We start from the raw sequence: 16,231 nt of genomic DNA on the forward strand, positions 1-16,231 counted from the left end.
CTAGAGCAACTCCCATGTGTCTGCCTCAGCATTTGCTGGTAAACTGAAGAAGCTGATAGACCTACAGTGGCCAAGGAAGAAAAGACACATCATTGTGCGATGATGAGGTGAAAACTTAGTTTATAGCCAAGAGCCACAGTAGCAGTTCAAAATCTTGTCAAAAACTCAAGTTCCAAACTTGCCTCAAGAAGTCAGAAATCTTTTCATTAAAAAATATGACATTTTGGCATGAGAGACAAAATATGGGCAAATGAGAGACAGAGATTGATTTCTGGATCATAAAAGTGAGAAATTATATAAACAGTTGTATTTTATGAAGAAAGTTATTGTTATTATTGTCATTCATATTAATAATTTAGTGATATCAACAAATTTATAGTTTTCAAAAGCAATCTATTTTACACACATTGTCCCTTATAAGTCTCAATTATTTGGGGGATAGAAAAGAACATACTTAGCAAAATTTGGTTATGAAAAATCTGAATCTCATAAGGGTTGATGATTAACTGAGATCACATATCTAGGAATTGAAAGAATTATAAATTTAACCAGATGACCAAGACCCAAGTACTTCATTTCTCATCTACTCAGATAGCTGCCCCAAGATTTTTCAGTGGGAAACCTTGAGGATAGAGGTTATTTAAAGCCTCCTCCCTAGTCCAAACTTGCGGAGAATTCTTAGACAAATCTGCTTTGTCCTGACACTGTAGACAATAGGGCTAAGTACTGGGGGGGAAAGCAGGTAAATATCAGCCATGATGATGTGAACTATGGGAGAGAGATGTTTCTCAAAGTGATGGACCATTGGCACCCCAATAACTGGCACAAAGAAAATGAGTACCACACAGATATGGGACACACATGTGTTGAGTGCCTTTAGCCGCTCTTCATGAGATGCAATGCCCAGCACAGCATTCAGAATCAGGACATAAGAAAGAAGTATGAAGACTGAATCCACGCCCAGTGTGGTGATAACTACACACAGTCCATAGACACTGCTGATTCTGGCATCTGAACAGGATAATTTCAGAATGTCTTGGTGCAAACAAAAGGCATGTGAAAGGGCATTGACACGGCAGTAGTGATAACGTCTCAGTAGCAAAGCTGTAGGAAGTACAACTCCCATGTTTCTTAGCAAGCAGGCCAAACCAATCTTGCCTATTACACTGTTGTTAAGGATGGTGGTGTAGCGCAGTGGACGGCAGATAGCAACAAAACAATCGAAGGCCATGGCCAATAGCACTGAGGACTCCAGGAATGTGAACGTGTGGATGAAGAAGAGCTGAGCATAGCAAGCACTTGCCTGGATCTCCTGAGTATCCAGCCATAACACAGCAAGCATGGTGGGAAGCGTGGACATGGACATACCTAGGTCAGTCAGTGCCAAGATGGAAAGGAAGTAATACATGGGCTGGTGGAGTGAGGACTCTATCCAAATGACAGAGAGGATGGTGACATTACCAATAAATGCTACCAAGTACACAAGACAGAATGGGATTGAGAAACAAGAATGGACACACTCCAATCCAGGAAATCTCCTCAGAATAAATACGGGCTCCATAGTGTTATTGTTATTCCAGACCACCATGGTGACTTTTGGCAAACAGTAAAGAATATTTTCTGTTTTCCTCTTTTATCCCTCAGAGTTATCCCTTGTGAACATGAGCAGTGCAATCAGGATACAGTATATCTTTCCTCCAATCTCACAGAGAAAGGAAGAAGGTGCCTATTATGGTTCTTACATGAGAAACAGTTCCCAGTAGCAAAGAGCACTAAATTCCAGAACAAAAAGTGTGTACCACACCATCTGGTCATCTCTGACAAGAACGCTGATGAATTTGCACTGAGGACACTAAAAATTGAAGCAGCAAAAGAGTAGATAAAGAAATCTTTACCAAACATTATAAAAATGAAAATAGAGAAAAGTCAGAGTAAATGTCTATGGATTTGCATTAATTCCTGTCAGTGATGTTCTTGAATTAATCGTTTGTTGCTTCTAGGCTATCTCTTAATTCATAACTGAACTGTTCCCAAGGATTCAACATAATTTCCCTTCATATTTACTTTTATTCAATACTTTATAATATTTAAAAACTGAGAATATTTAATACTTTAGTAATAAAAAATAAATGCCACATTATATAAAATGGGGACGTGAAAAAGAGTAAAGTCCATAATCCTAGCACACTTGCATATTTTTTGCTGTTTAATAAAGCAATTCTTCCTTAATTGAAACTCCTCACAGTAGCAGGGAAAATATTTACTATGATAAATATATCATAAGTTCACAATGTAACTATTAAAACTCTTCCTATGTGCCTTCCTACAAAATAAAATTAAAACTATATATTTAAATCAGACATCTGTTAGTAATAATGGGTAATATCCACTTCATTTCTATTAATCTTTTCTTGCATTTTTTCCTCTCAAAATGATGTTTATAATCACATTTTTAAAAATATTCAACCTAAATATTAAATGTCTTTCCAATTTTATGACCCATTTGCATGTACCTCCATGAACCCAGAGCAATCCCAGAGATGTCACCTTTAGCATCCAACACCAATGCCTCTTAGAAACAACCAAGTTCTTTTTCCCTTTTCAAAATAGAATTTTAATGTCTGGCCTTACTTCCTCTGAGCAATCTTCACTGTGATTGCCTCTGCTGATGCTGGCCTTGTTATTCCCCAGGCTGATGACATCGGGCAGAGCAGCTAAGGCCTGTGGGATTCTCTGCCCCTTCAGTTCTCTGCTTATTTTAGTCCTGTCTAATGCCATTGACTGCCCTTGAGAAAATTCTTCACTTACCCCATTCTTTTTTCCCCCTCTCTATAGAGAGAAAGAGAGAGAGCAAGCTTAACCAACTGAGCCACCCAGGCACCCGTACTTACTCCATCTCTTAAAGTCAGACATCTCTTCTGCAACATCTCAGCATCTCCCTCATCCTTCCTTGTAGACATTTAGTCTCTGAACTCGTAAAAGTCTAACACAAATTTCAGCCCTGGCCTGAAGTGAAGGTCTTTCCAAATGTAGCCCCAGGTTGACCATTGGTTCCATTTGTCCAGCACTGGCCTTTTATTGTCTCTATTTTATTTCATAAAAGCTTCTTTTTTTTTTTTCAAATTTCCCCCCTTGATGGATTCTTATCTGTATTTTATGGTGTGAACATTGAAAGTTCTCAGGCTGAACAATCTATAATTCCAAAGAACTCTTTGGCTTAGAATCTACAAGCTGAAGAACAGAAGGAAATACCAAGCCATCCCCTCCATATAGTAAGACAGACTTGCCATTTTCTCCTTTTTCCCCCAAGCCCAGGCCTCCCATCATCTAGGAGTGAGACACTCCCTGGTCCTTTTCTCCAGCCCCAAGTGGTCCAAACTGAGCTTTCACTGGGGCCCTTGTCTTGGAGAAAGCAGTCAGCTAAGCAGTTTTGCATCTACCAGGCAGAATACCAGTTCTATGCATTTCTTTTTCTTTACCTCCAAGCAACATTTTTCTCTCTAGTCTTCAAAATCTACTGAAGTCCCTAGCTGACTTTCTTTTTACTTCTTCCTCACTCAGAAACCTTTTTTCTAATTTCTATTCTAAAGCTCAGCTCATGAAAACACTCAAGACATTAACATTGAAGTATATAGCACACATGGGCATGTGTATGCATGCACACACCCCACACACCCACACCCCCCCCACACACACACACACAAAGAGATTGTATTGTGGCCGCAAAAGGAAAGTAGTTTACTTTACTCCATGCCAGGAAATCATCTTATGCTTTCTCTTTCAATTTTGATATAAATCACATTTTTTTTTAATTCTCAGAGAAGTTGCAGAAAATAAAGTGGATCACTGGTATTTAGAAATGTCTTCTCCTTGATCTGAGCCCTCTCAATTCAGATTGCAAGGTTTAGAAAACTTCAGTTGCAGGCCTGTGCATGGATTTAGAGCTGGGACACTTGGGCTCTTTCTTGTCCTTCTCTCTCACTGAGCAGCTGTCATGTCTTTCACTTTTTCTCAGTCCCTTTATGGTTGTCCTCTCTCTGTTCATTTTCTTATGACTCTATTTCTATGTCATTCACAATGATTCTTTGTGGTTCTTGACTTTTTTCAACACATTTTAGTCATGGTAAATTGAAAAAGAAATAATCAGAAGAGGCTGATACTGATATCAAGACATTTCAAGGATAGAGTGTGAAAAGACTCACATTGCACACTCACCTATTCCAAGTAATTAAGGGAGAGTCACTGAGGGTGAGAACACCACTTGATCACAGCCTCTCTGGGGTCTTACCTGTGGTCCTCAAAAACTGCCTTCTCCTCACTGACTAGCCTATCTTAAAATTGTTGAAAAAAGACATTATGGTATGTCATACATTTCAAATTGTTTACTTCTAAAGAAAAGGCATTCACTTTCCCTTCCTACATAAATTGTGTATTGTCCTAATGATTTTACTCTCTTTAGCCTTTATATAATAACACACACTGTTCCAAAATCTACCTGCTGTTTATTTGTAATTAAAAAATTACACTTACCCGAAATTTATAATAAGGTAATCACATCAATATGAATGTTTAATCATGCAACCAGGAGACAGTTTCCCAAAGGATCCAGTTTCATTGTGTCTTTCTCTGCCTAAACTTTCCTCTATTGGAGGTAAAATCATATTCTCTTTATGTTTCTATCTCTGGGGCTTTCTCGCTCTCTCTCTGCCATTTAGTTTACCTTCTAAACAGCTTTATCCTTCCTAATCTGCCCCTTGCTGCCATTTTCTTCTATTTTGTTTCACTTAAATTTGTGTCCTTTCATTAAAAAAAAAAAAAAAAAAAGTAACTCTTATCTTTTTCCAGTTCTTTTATTGCCCCTGTCTTCTCATTTCTCTTCTGTTTTGGTTTATCCCTCACCTGAGAAGAACTCCCATCTCTATCTGAAGGTCACTCATATACTGATTACAGATGCTACTGTTTTGATTCTCTAGGAACCTGAGGTCCTGAAAACATTTGATTCCATGAACAGTGAAACCTGAATAATTCCAACTCTCTATAAATACTCCTGGTTTCTCCCAGGATAGAAAAGTAGGGATTGGTGTCAGAGTCTGATGGGTCCCCAGAGATGAAATTAATATAAACAACCCTTAACCATAGCTGTGCCAAGAGCATATGATTATGATCCTGGAAATTGTATAAATGGATCCTTCCCTCTCTCTACCACTCCTAGTCCTTTCTTTCAAATGTAACAGTTTTCTCTTCTTGAATGAACATATGAGAATGAAAGCATAACTACTCCAACCCAGAGGGATATTGAAACTTCAGCTTCATTAGGGGCATCCATATAGAACTGTGGTAACTAAGTGCAGAGAGGCCCCTCTGTTATAAGGTATTTACAACTTCTCCCTGAACACAATGTTCATCAGTTATGTCCTTAATAATCATTTATTAAGCAACAACAGGATTCAAGTCCCCATACTAACCTCTGCAAAGGCAAAAACTATTATCTGGTTCATCAATATTTCCACTGTGCTTAGTATGGAGCATGGCTTCCTAAGACATTCTTTTTTTAGCTTATACCTTGGCTATCCACCTCTTTGCATTTCCTTATGAATTTTATACACAGCTTATCAATTGCCACTAAGATCTATATTGGGACTTTCATTGTGAATGTATCAAATTTGTAGATCAATTTTGGGAGAATTGAAATTTTTAGGTTACCAGGTCTTCCAATCTGAGAATACAGACCTCAATTAATTAAGGTCTTTATTTTTTTCTCAATATTGTTTTATGCTTTTAAAATAAGAGCTATAATATATCTTACATTATATTTATTCCTATTTGATACTAATTTATGCTAATATGAATAGCACTTATAAATTATCTTTTTCTAAATCTCTGGTACTGAGATATATATATATATATATATATATATATATATATATATATATATAAAATGACTGCAAGATGCCCTCAGCAAGAACTATTAGCAAACTTTGAAGAAAAAAAAAAGGTTTATTACTTACAGGACCTGGAAATTACATGACACACCTGGGACCACACAGCAAGGTGCAGGGTGGAGGTTGGGGGAGGGGAGAGAGCCCACTCTTGCACAGGGGCTTGGCATTCTTCTTTTATTGGAGTCAAGGTTGAGGGACTAGAGTTTCTTGGGCTCACTCTTTATTGTTGATTTTTTTAATTTAAATTCAATTAATTAACATATAGTGTAGTATTAGTTTCAGGGTAGAATTTAGTGATTCATCAGTTGCATATAACGCTCAGTGCTCATTACATCAAGTGCCCTCCTTAATGACCATCACCCAATTACCCCATCCCCCAGCCCTGTCCCCTCCAGCAACCTTCAGTTTGTTTCATAGAGTTAAGCATCTCTTATAGGTTGTCTCCCCCTCTGATTTTGTCTTCCCCTCCCTTCCCCTCTGTTCATCTGTTTTGTTTCTTAAATTCTACATATGAGTGAAATCATATGATAATTTAATGGTGAATTTAAGACATAAGAGCTGGAATTTAAAGAGAGAGAAGAAAAAAAGCACATGGTCCAAATGGTCAGTCATCTAAGGAGCCTCAGAGGGAGTGGGGAGGGGGGTCGGTTTAGGGCGCCTGGCTCTCTATCTAGATGTGTGGCTGGCAAAGTGTTTATCTGAAGTAGTCATCTTTGAAATGGATGCCTCTTTGAAGTGGAGGCTTAATCAAAGCTTAAGTCAGGTACTTGCATTAAAAAAAGAGAAACCAACTGTCAGGGTTTACACTACAATTGATTTAGTGCAACGGTTAAGACCCCTAGTGCAGTGTTGAGCAGAAGTGATGAAAGTTATGTTATTTTCCCTTTGTTGCTCTCACAGGTAACATTCTCAACATTTCATCATTAATGTATGTTTGCTAGGATTTTTTTTGTAACTACCTTTATCAGAGAATGTTACTTTCTATTGTTCATTTGATTAAATGTTTTATCAAGAATAGATGGTGAATTTCATAAAGTTATTTTCTGTGTCCATTGAGATTTGTGATTTTTACAATTCATATGATTTTCCTTCATTATCCTATTAATGTGATTAATTATATTGATTGATTTTTAGATATCAACTTTACATTTCAACCCACATTGGACATGTTACTTGACTTTCCTTTATTTATTGCCAGGTTTAATTTGTTAATATTTTGTTTAGGATTTTTACATCTGTGTTCATCAGTGAGAGTACCCTGAAATTTTCCTTACTTATAATGTTTTTGTCATGTTTTGCTATAAGATTATGCAGAGTTTGAAAATAATCTAAGAAAAATTTTTTTCCAACTGGAAGATTTTGCATGACATGATGTCTTTATTAAATGGCTATCCAGGGGTAGTTTTTACGTATAGTCTTGATAGATAACAGTTAAAAGATGGTTCAGATTTTCTTCTTTGTCAGTTTTGAAAATACTTGTGAAGAAATATAATTATAGATTATATTTTTAAGCATTTGTAGGGTTACTTGGATTTTCTACTTCTCCCTGTGCCTATTTTTGTAAGCTATGTTTAATTAAGAATGTATATTTTAGATATAAATTTTGATATTTATTAACTAAAAGTTACTCATTACACATCTTTATGATTTTTCAATGTCTTCAGGAGTGTCAACATATTGCCTTTTTCATTATTGATGTTGGTTTTATATGCATCGTCTCTTATTCTTGCCAGTCATACCATGGATAATTTCATTGATTCTTCAAAAAGTCAATTGTCAGAGGTTAAGTTCTCCAAAAGTAAATATTAAGAGAATTTGGGATGTAAAGTGTAGGTATTTTGTCTAGAAAGTATGAAAGCTACCTGCTTTGGTCATCTCTCTGGATCTCAATTTTATCATTGCGCCTCCATGTGCATGTAATTAATCTTTGTTTTCTTTCTCCTGTTAATCTATCTCAAGTCAATTTCATTCTTAGACCAGCTAGAAGAAATTTAAAGGGTAGAGGAAAAATTGTCCTTCCTCAACAATACCTGAAAATTGTGCTGCCAAGCACTAATTAAAGAGGTTTACATCCATTACAGCATTTAGACTTATGATAGTAGATAATTACAATTATTTAACAAATGCAAAACTGAGTTATAAGGAGGTTAAATAATTTGCTGAAAGTCTCAGAACTAATAAGTGGATAGGCCACCATCCTAACACCTGGTCTCTATAACTGCAATCTTCAATATAGCATAAATAACATTCCTCAAATGCTACCCATGTAATTACATATGAAAGATTTATTCCTAATCTTATTTTTTCTTACCTTTTCAGCTAATCTGAGAGTTCCACGGCCATCTCTGCTAGAGTTTTCCATTCTATTATACTCCTCTCTCGCCTTGATCACAGTGACTGAATATATGAAATGCTGAGATATACATAATTGTAAGAACAAATTTTTACTCTTAAAAACCATCTTTATTGGGACCCAGAAGTGTTCTGAGCTTTGACTCAGCTGCCTTAAATAGGATCAATTCTTTAGGGATTAGTTCAAGCAGTCCCCAAGGCTGCGTTAAGGCCTTGAGTTCTTTGATCTTCCAGTGAAACCACTAAAACTCAGGTTGAATGATTCTTCTGTGCCATCCTTGGGGCATTTCAGATGAACATCTTTCTCCTTATGAGGACAGAAGAAAACAATAAACTCCAAGTGGAATTTCCTGCCCAGATACCCTCCCTTCCAGCAGGCACAGACCATACAGTTGCTGGATTCTTTTGATATCATCACCATCAAGATGGAAGGTTCTAGGGTACCGATTCACATATCTGGGGTACATTATGGAGTTCAGACTCTTGGAGTGCAGCAGGCCCAGAGAATGGCCTAGTTCATGAATGGCAACAAGGAACAGATTAAACCCTGAAAAGGTACAGACAAAAGTATAAATATTAACTATGCATAAAGAAGGCAGAAGAAGAAGGGAGAAAAATGGAGAGAACAGAAAAGGAGGAAATGACAAATGTTAGAGAGCAAGAAAAAGGCAAGCAGAGAGGAAGGAATCTAGTGGGAAACAGAATGGCAGAACAGATGGACAGATAAACTGGAAGTGAACAAGAAGCATGGAGAAAATTGAGACACTGATTAATGGAAGCAAAGACATAAAGAGAGAAAAGAAAATGTGACAATGTGTTTATGATAGGAGTATCTTTGTTCAGAAATGATCCCACCTGCCCCCACTCAAATAGGAGACCCAATTCCTCAACCAAATTTTCCCATCTCACCCTGGACACTCTGAGTCCTTCCCTTTACTCTCTTTACTACATTCTAGGCCCAAATGAAGCCCATCATTACCAACACCTGTGCTCCCAGAGAGTTCTAGCATTCCTACCTAAGGTCTTTACCTCTGTATGAAGTTGACCAATGTTCTGCTCTGTCAAAGTGGATAACTCCTGGAGGTCCAGAATTTGGTAAAAAAGCATGACCTAAGACACCACCTGGTCCACCAAAGGGCCAATAATCTCCATGGGCTGTGGACAATGACAGAAGCTATTGTCACAATGGGAGATCAGGGAAAGGGCAGGAATGGTCCTAGTAAGCCTCAGTGCCTTAGAGTACCATGCAACTGGATAATGCTAGAGGTGTGAGAAGGCTAAGGCACCATCTATGCAGAGGAATGGGGTGGCACCAAAAATCTATTTATCTTCTGTGGTAAAAGAAGAGGAGAAGATGGCAGAGATTGAGTGAAGCTATACGTTAGACAGAAAAACTTCTTCCCAAAATGGAAGGAAAAGGGAGAAGGAAACTTAGACTCTGCTGTGTTTTATAAATAGGTTGGATCAACTTTGAATAGTGTTTCAGTAGATTTGAGGGCTACACAACTGCCTTTTGACAGGCAAATGTACAGTCCCCCTCCTTTACTCTGTTCACACCACAGTACATCTCCTCCCCTATCTCCTGCTACATTGTACTAAAGATGTCTTCTCTGTGTTATAGACTTATTGATTTCCATTAGGTTTGTCTTTTTTCAAAAGTTGAACTAGGTGGACTGGGTTTTTGTTTATGGATTGAGACCATTTGCCCTTTACATGGGACACCATACCCTCTTTCCCATGTCAGTTTCTTACCTAAGTCCCAGAAAGAAATCTTGATGTCTGCATCTTGATTTTTCACTTGCTGGAAAATCAAGAGGGTCACATTGCTCCAGATGGAAACTGCGTCTTGCATAATGCCTTTCACTATGGATGGGTTTATATCTCTTGGGTAATTGATAATCCTGAAAGAAGAAATCTTTAAGTGGAATAGCTCAGAGGTATGGGAATTATCCTACATCTAAAAAGAAATGACTGCTTTGGGGCAAATCACTTAATATTTTTGGGACTCATTTTGCTCACTCATCTGTAAAATAAATTCCCAAAGAATTAAACCTGCAAAATATAGATTCCTAAGAATTTAGACATTTGTTAGATTTCTGAGAATTTTATCAAATTCCCCACATTCCTATATAAAGTCTGAAAACCATAGCCCTACAAAGTAATTATGAAAAAATAATGTGGACTCAATTGAAAAATGTACAGCATTCTATATAAGTTATTATTGGTTGGCTTTGGATGTCTCTAATATGCTTTGGATTCCCCATAGAAAGAGTATCCTAGTAGGGAGCAAAAATACATCAAAATTCTCTGCTATAAACAACCCCTCACACACACACACACACACACACATACACACACACACTTCAAAAAAAAAAAAAAAGTTTTAACTAAGCAGAAGTCAGTAGAAGTGCCTCCAGGAGGCACTCATTGCTCCAGGCTTTAACAACAAACACCTGTAGGTCAAAGTGTGCTTATCCCATTTAGAACTTCCTGGGAAAGTGGAGTCATTAGCCCCATCAGTTACTCCACAGTGGGGCCAGTGTGGCACAGCCAGCATCTGCTCATCCTGTAGGTCTGTCTCCTTCAGATGGAATGGCGGCAGGTGCTGTATGTCTTCCCCCTGGGTGAGGAGCGGTGACGCTTTCTTGGTCCGGAAAATCTGATGGGAATAGTCCTGGGTGAGAGACAGGGAAGGGATGAGTACTTAGAGAGGATAAGGGCAGACTTGCACTGCCAGCAACCTGGGGCAGAGCCTCTTTTGAGGTTCTGGGAAGGATGGGGCTTTCTGTATCTGGCCTTCTTAAACCTCCTGTTCTCAGTTGAATGATGGCATCTATCCCTGATTCTCCTGTCACGGGGAGACAATAAAATAAAAGTGACCTAGATAGCCTGTTAAAAATTCTCCAGAAATAAAGCATCCAGTGCCAGGAAAGAGAGACCCAAGAATAAAGGTCATAAGGTGTTAGGTGGGACTTGTCCAGGGAAGATGGTGTCTGGCCTTTCTGACCGATTGAGGTGTTCTCAATCAGGACAGAATCTATGACTCCCACGACATAAAATTTGGCCATTTCTGCATACCCAGTTCATTTGCATTTATACATTCCATTCCATTAAGATACTTTTTTAGAGCTCATTCATTAGCTACTCCCTGTCTCCATTAACTTTCTTACCATCTAGTACTGAATTTCAACTTCTGGGGAAAGAAGTACACCTTCTATTATAGTCAGGCTGTATCTGCATCTATGTGTGAACTCTAGTACTTTAAGGGCAGTGCTTATTCTAACTTGGCCTACACCACAGTTCTTATGGTCGTACTTGATATAAACTCATGATCAATTTTTACATGTTGTATAAAATTACATTTTTATGCCTTTATTTTATTGTGGACTTGGCTGGGCACTCAGAGGCATATGATTTAGCATATTTTTCTGGACTAAGTATGAGCAGGAAATTTTACCCAGTCCCTGAGTAATTATGAAGTACACAACTAACACCAGTTTCAGTTATTTTGGATGCTTAAAAAGTCTGGAACAAATTCACAGTTGCTTGACAAATTTCAAAGCGTGTAGTAGACAGTTTGAAAGGTTTCTCAGTCCATAGGAAGGACAAATTTATTAGTCCATTTAAATCACTTCCTCTGATTGCTCACCACCTGCCAGATTCAGAGATGCAGATCCTGAGTGTTCATTCTATGCCCTTCTAGAAGGCTAAGAGTGGGGGAGGGGAGCACTGCAATTGCATTATTCACTAGGCACTATAAGCACAGTACTTTTAGGGGCCCAAAGATGATTTCATTACTTTTGAAATCAGAAGAAAAAAACCTGAAAGATTGAAGAAAATGAAAAAAGATTTAGTATGTAATATTAATATATTCATTTCTATACCATGTGGTAACTGTATGGATATAAAACAATGGAAGAAGAGCCCACAACAGTCATAATGTTACAACATGGTCAAATCAGCACACCTACCTTAATAAAGTCCAGTCCTTTAAGGTCTATAGCAGGGGGCACTGGGAAGGCCAGGCACCAAGGCAGGAAAACAGTAACCTTGAAGATGGCAGGCTGCATGGCAAATGCTCATTCTCCCCCTGCCTGAACTCATGTACCTAACATTGATCATGGAGCCTTTATAGCCATGCTGGCCACATCCAGTGACTCATGCTGCCAGTTTGTCCTTTCTTTGCACTGGTTAGTGTCGTCATTGTCCTTCCCGAGCTGAAGGCAGAGTGGGCAGCCTGGCAGGGTGACGACAGCAGCCATGGGATTTATTTTCCCATTCATTTCACACCTGATGGCCCTCAGAATACCTGGCCACAGCCCTGTCAGAGGAAATAATGGTATATCTCAGGTTATAGGGGACATTATTATTTAAAAATGGAAGAAAAAAAACCCCAAGAAACTGGAGACATAGAAACAATTTATTATACCTTTACATATAGAATAATTTCTTTACTAGTCACGAACAAATATTACCTTGCTCCAGAAGCTAAAAAGAGAGAGGTTTGTGAAATTGAGGAAGAGAGTAGCATCCACTATAGTGAAAATTTAGATCAGAATATGAAAAATCTCTGAGACCCATATAGAAGAGTTATAGGGACACACAGAATGATAAAGTTGCTAAAAATATGTTTGAGAAAATAAGTCAATTGACTATAAATTGAGAGAGACACAGAAATTTATATACACAGCAAAAGATTTCAGTTGATAGCCTTTGAGATCACACATATATGAGTATGAATATTAACTCAGCTACCTGAAAGTTGATCTACCTTAAGCAAGTTATTTAATACTACAAAGCCTCCATCTATTTATCTGTAAATTAAGGAGACTAATAATATTCACATAATTTGATGTGTAAGGGAGATAGAAACTGAGCACTGGCTTGGTAACAGTAATCACAATTGGCAAGAGCTATTTTACAATTATTTTTACATTCACACGGACACAAAAATTGAAGCAGAAACAAAGACCTGGAGACACTGAGAGAGAATGATTCAAACACCAAGCTTTATTGAGCACTTTCTGAGTGCCCAGACCTGAAATTGCCTCCAATGAGGAAGACACAGAGTGAACAGATGCAGTTCCATTTCTTGCTCTCAGGAGCTCATCCTTTGGCAACCCCAGGGACACCTGCTACACTGCTCCTCTGAGGACTATGCTTCTCCGTCCTATTCCTGCCAGTTCCTCCAGATAAACCAAAGGGGATAAAATGACTCTGGGAAGAGAGTGGAAATAGGATAGGGAATGAATGGAGAAAGTAGGGGTGTTGATTACTTCTGACTCACCCCCAAAACTCTAGATCCCCACCTCTACATCAATTCCTTCTGACAATTGATCTTAATCAAATTTCTTTCTTCTTCTTTCAGGGGTGCCTACTCCCTGAACATGATACCATCCAGGTGTTGTCCCTGCAAACACAGGCTCAATGGGTCCAATTGGTCTGCCTTCTCCTATACTCTGAAAACATGCCCTTCTAGGGAATGAAACTTCCATTCATGCTCCTTTGGAGAACTGTAGCCCTCTGCTCTGTCTCCCCATCCCTGTCTTTCTCATGGCTGGGAAAGACACCATATTTGATTGATATTTCTCTGCCTTGGCAATATTTGGCATTGAGGAGTGGTGAAAGAGGCTGTGAGGACTGTGCCAACCATGATCTTGGCATAAGACCAGGTTCACAATTCCATTAAATGTTGGCCTGATAGCAAGACATGATAGAAGCAGAGTTCCAGGCCTTGGGCCTATAGTCAAAACAAAAATCAAATAACAGGTGTTAAGGATGGAAATTGAGGATCATATAAGAACTTGTAAAACATATGCAATTATTGAGGACCTATTATGAAATAAGTCTGTATTTTATGCCTTTGGCAAATATTATAATAATTTTATAGGTTAAAAGATGGGACTTGGGCGCCTGGGTGACTCAGTCGGTTAAGCATCTGCCTTCAGCTCAGGTCATGATCCCAGGGTCCTGGGATTGAGCCCTACATCGGGCTCCCTGCTCAGCAGTGAGTCTGTTTCTCCCTCTCCTTCTGCCCCTCCACCTGCTTGTTCGCTTCCCACCCTGCTTCTCAAATAAATAAATAAAAATTTAAAAAATAGATAAATAAACAAATAAATAAAGATGGGACTTCAAAATAAGAGATGACATACTAATGTCATGTAGGTAAGGAATAAAGTTAGTTTCAAATTCAACACTGAAATGTTCCACCAATAAGGGGGAACAAAATTATATATAGATGACAGATAATCAATCGATCAATAGATAATAGGTAGATAGATGATAGATGGATAGATGATAGATAGATGATATAGTATAGATATAGATATAGATATAGATATAGATATAGATATAGATAGATATAGATAGAGGATAGAAAACCACTACCCACCAACAACAGGGAACCAATTACTGACACATGCAACAAAAGAGGCAACATCAAAACATTAGTTTGAGCTAAACATGTGTGATTATAGTTACATTTATGTGAAGTTCAAGAAAAAGCAAACTAATTTATGGAGAGAAAACTGAACAGGGATTTCCTCTGTGGAGGGGAGAGAGAATGGATGGTAAAACATACACACAAGGGAACTTTCTCAAGTGATAACATCTTCTATTTATTGACTAGAATCTGGATAATACAAGAGGATTCACTTTTCAAAACTCACTATACTATACTTAGTTATCTGTGCATTTACCACATGCTAATTATACTTCCATAAAAATAAGTATCATTTATTTAAATAAATAAGAGAAATTGTAGATCAATAAGGTATCAGATGTTACACACACTTCATCCTGAATGATACAGGACTATAATATAAATGGTAATATCTGTGGTCAAATGAGCATATATATAATAATGTTGATGTTTTTTAATGTGGGAATGCTATAAACTAGTTTACATTCTAAGAGAAGGAAGTTATATTCTAAAGATATGGGTAAATAAATAATGGATAATCCAACATAAGAATTAAGAAGATTGGAAGTATTTGTGGTAAACTTGGAGAAGAGAATATTCTAAATCTGGAAAAAGGCAAGGTGGAGTTAAGATTGCCTATGAACCAGAGGTGTTTATTGTTAGGTAGGTATAATATAAAGATAGGTTATTTCTTATAGCCTCTTCCAAATTTGTAAAATATGATTTTGTTCACTATGTTCACATAGGCCTTAATCTTCATTTCCAAGATGAATAAACTAAGGTTTAAGAAATAATACAACCTCTCCATAGAAATGGTAAAAATAATAAGATTTGCATCTCTATCTGGTTAACTCTAAAGCAAATTCTATTAAATGAGCATGCTGCTTATATTTACTGGCAGATATCCATCATTATACCATCAACACATCCTTGTTCCATTAACCAGAATAAATTCACAAACTTTGGAGCCTAAGCTCAGGGGAGTCACAATGTTAGAAATAACGCCTAACTGTCAAAAGTTACTAGAAGTTTTCCAAAACGCATTGCAACACTGAAAAAAGAAGCACAAACCTTTTTGAATCTCTTATGTCTCCTCAGTTATTCTGAAATCTCTTTTTTAACCCCTCCCACTCATCAATCCCTGAAATGCTCCTGCACACATTCTTTGTCAGTTCTTCATCCCTAGTTTCTTCATTACTCTCCTGTCCCTCAGAAGTGGCCAGTTGGAGGTTGGCTTCACCATCTAGGCTAGATGTCTCCAGGAAGTGAGAAGTTGGGCCCTCCCTGACCCTTGACAGGACATGATCAGAGTCCCCCATAAAGAGTAGTTCTTCAGTTACTCTGATTTGTTCTTATAATTCTGGTGCAGAATTGTTAATAAATGAAATCCCCCCATGTTTCCCAGTCTGTAAACTACACCATAGACTCATTAAGGACCGACAGGGACTTTTCCAATTTGCACTGATAGATATAGCAGTCTTTGGAACCGAGAAGGAACTCATTATTTATTAGATGA

The 16,231-nt window shown here is 37.8% G+C and overlaps 2 protein-coding genes across 2 annotated transcripts; both read right to left on the minus strand.

Moving 5' to 3' along the window:
• Positions 1-640: 640 nt before the first annotated feature.
• On the minus strand, positions 641-1,597 carry LOC118549829 (olfactory receptor 51L1-like). Its single transcript, XM_036114431.2, has one exon. It carries the CDS (start codon positions 1,586-1,588, stop codon positions 641-643), a length of 948 nt encoding a protein of 315 aa, XP_035970324.2. The 5' UTR covers positions 1,589-1,597.
• A 6,939-nt stretch (positions 1,598-8,536) lies between these two features.
• MMP26 (matrix metallopeptidase 26) lies at positions 8,537-12,406 on the minus strand. Its single transcript, XM_036114430.1, has 6 exons — positions 12,266-12,406; positions 10,748-10,968; positions 10,047-10,195; positions 9,324-9,449; positions 8,680-8,841; positions 8,537-8,601 (listed from the first exon to the last, which is right to left on the minus strand). Exons 1-6 carry the CDS (start codon positions 12,362-12,364, stop codon positions 8,537-8,539), a joined length of 822 nt encoding a protein of 273 aa, XP_035970323.1. The 5' UTR covers positions 12,365-12,406.
• Positions 12,407-16,231: the final 3,825 nt, after the last annotated feature.

This window comes from Halichoerus grypus, chromosome 11 (genome assembly GCF_964656455.1).
Source record: "Halichoerus grypus chromosome 11, mHalGry1.hap1.1, whole genome shotgun sequence".
NCBI classification, from domain to species: domain Eukaryota; kingdom Metazoa; phylum Chordata; class Mammalia; order Carnivora; family Phocidae; genus Halichoerus; species Halichoerus grypus.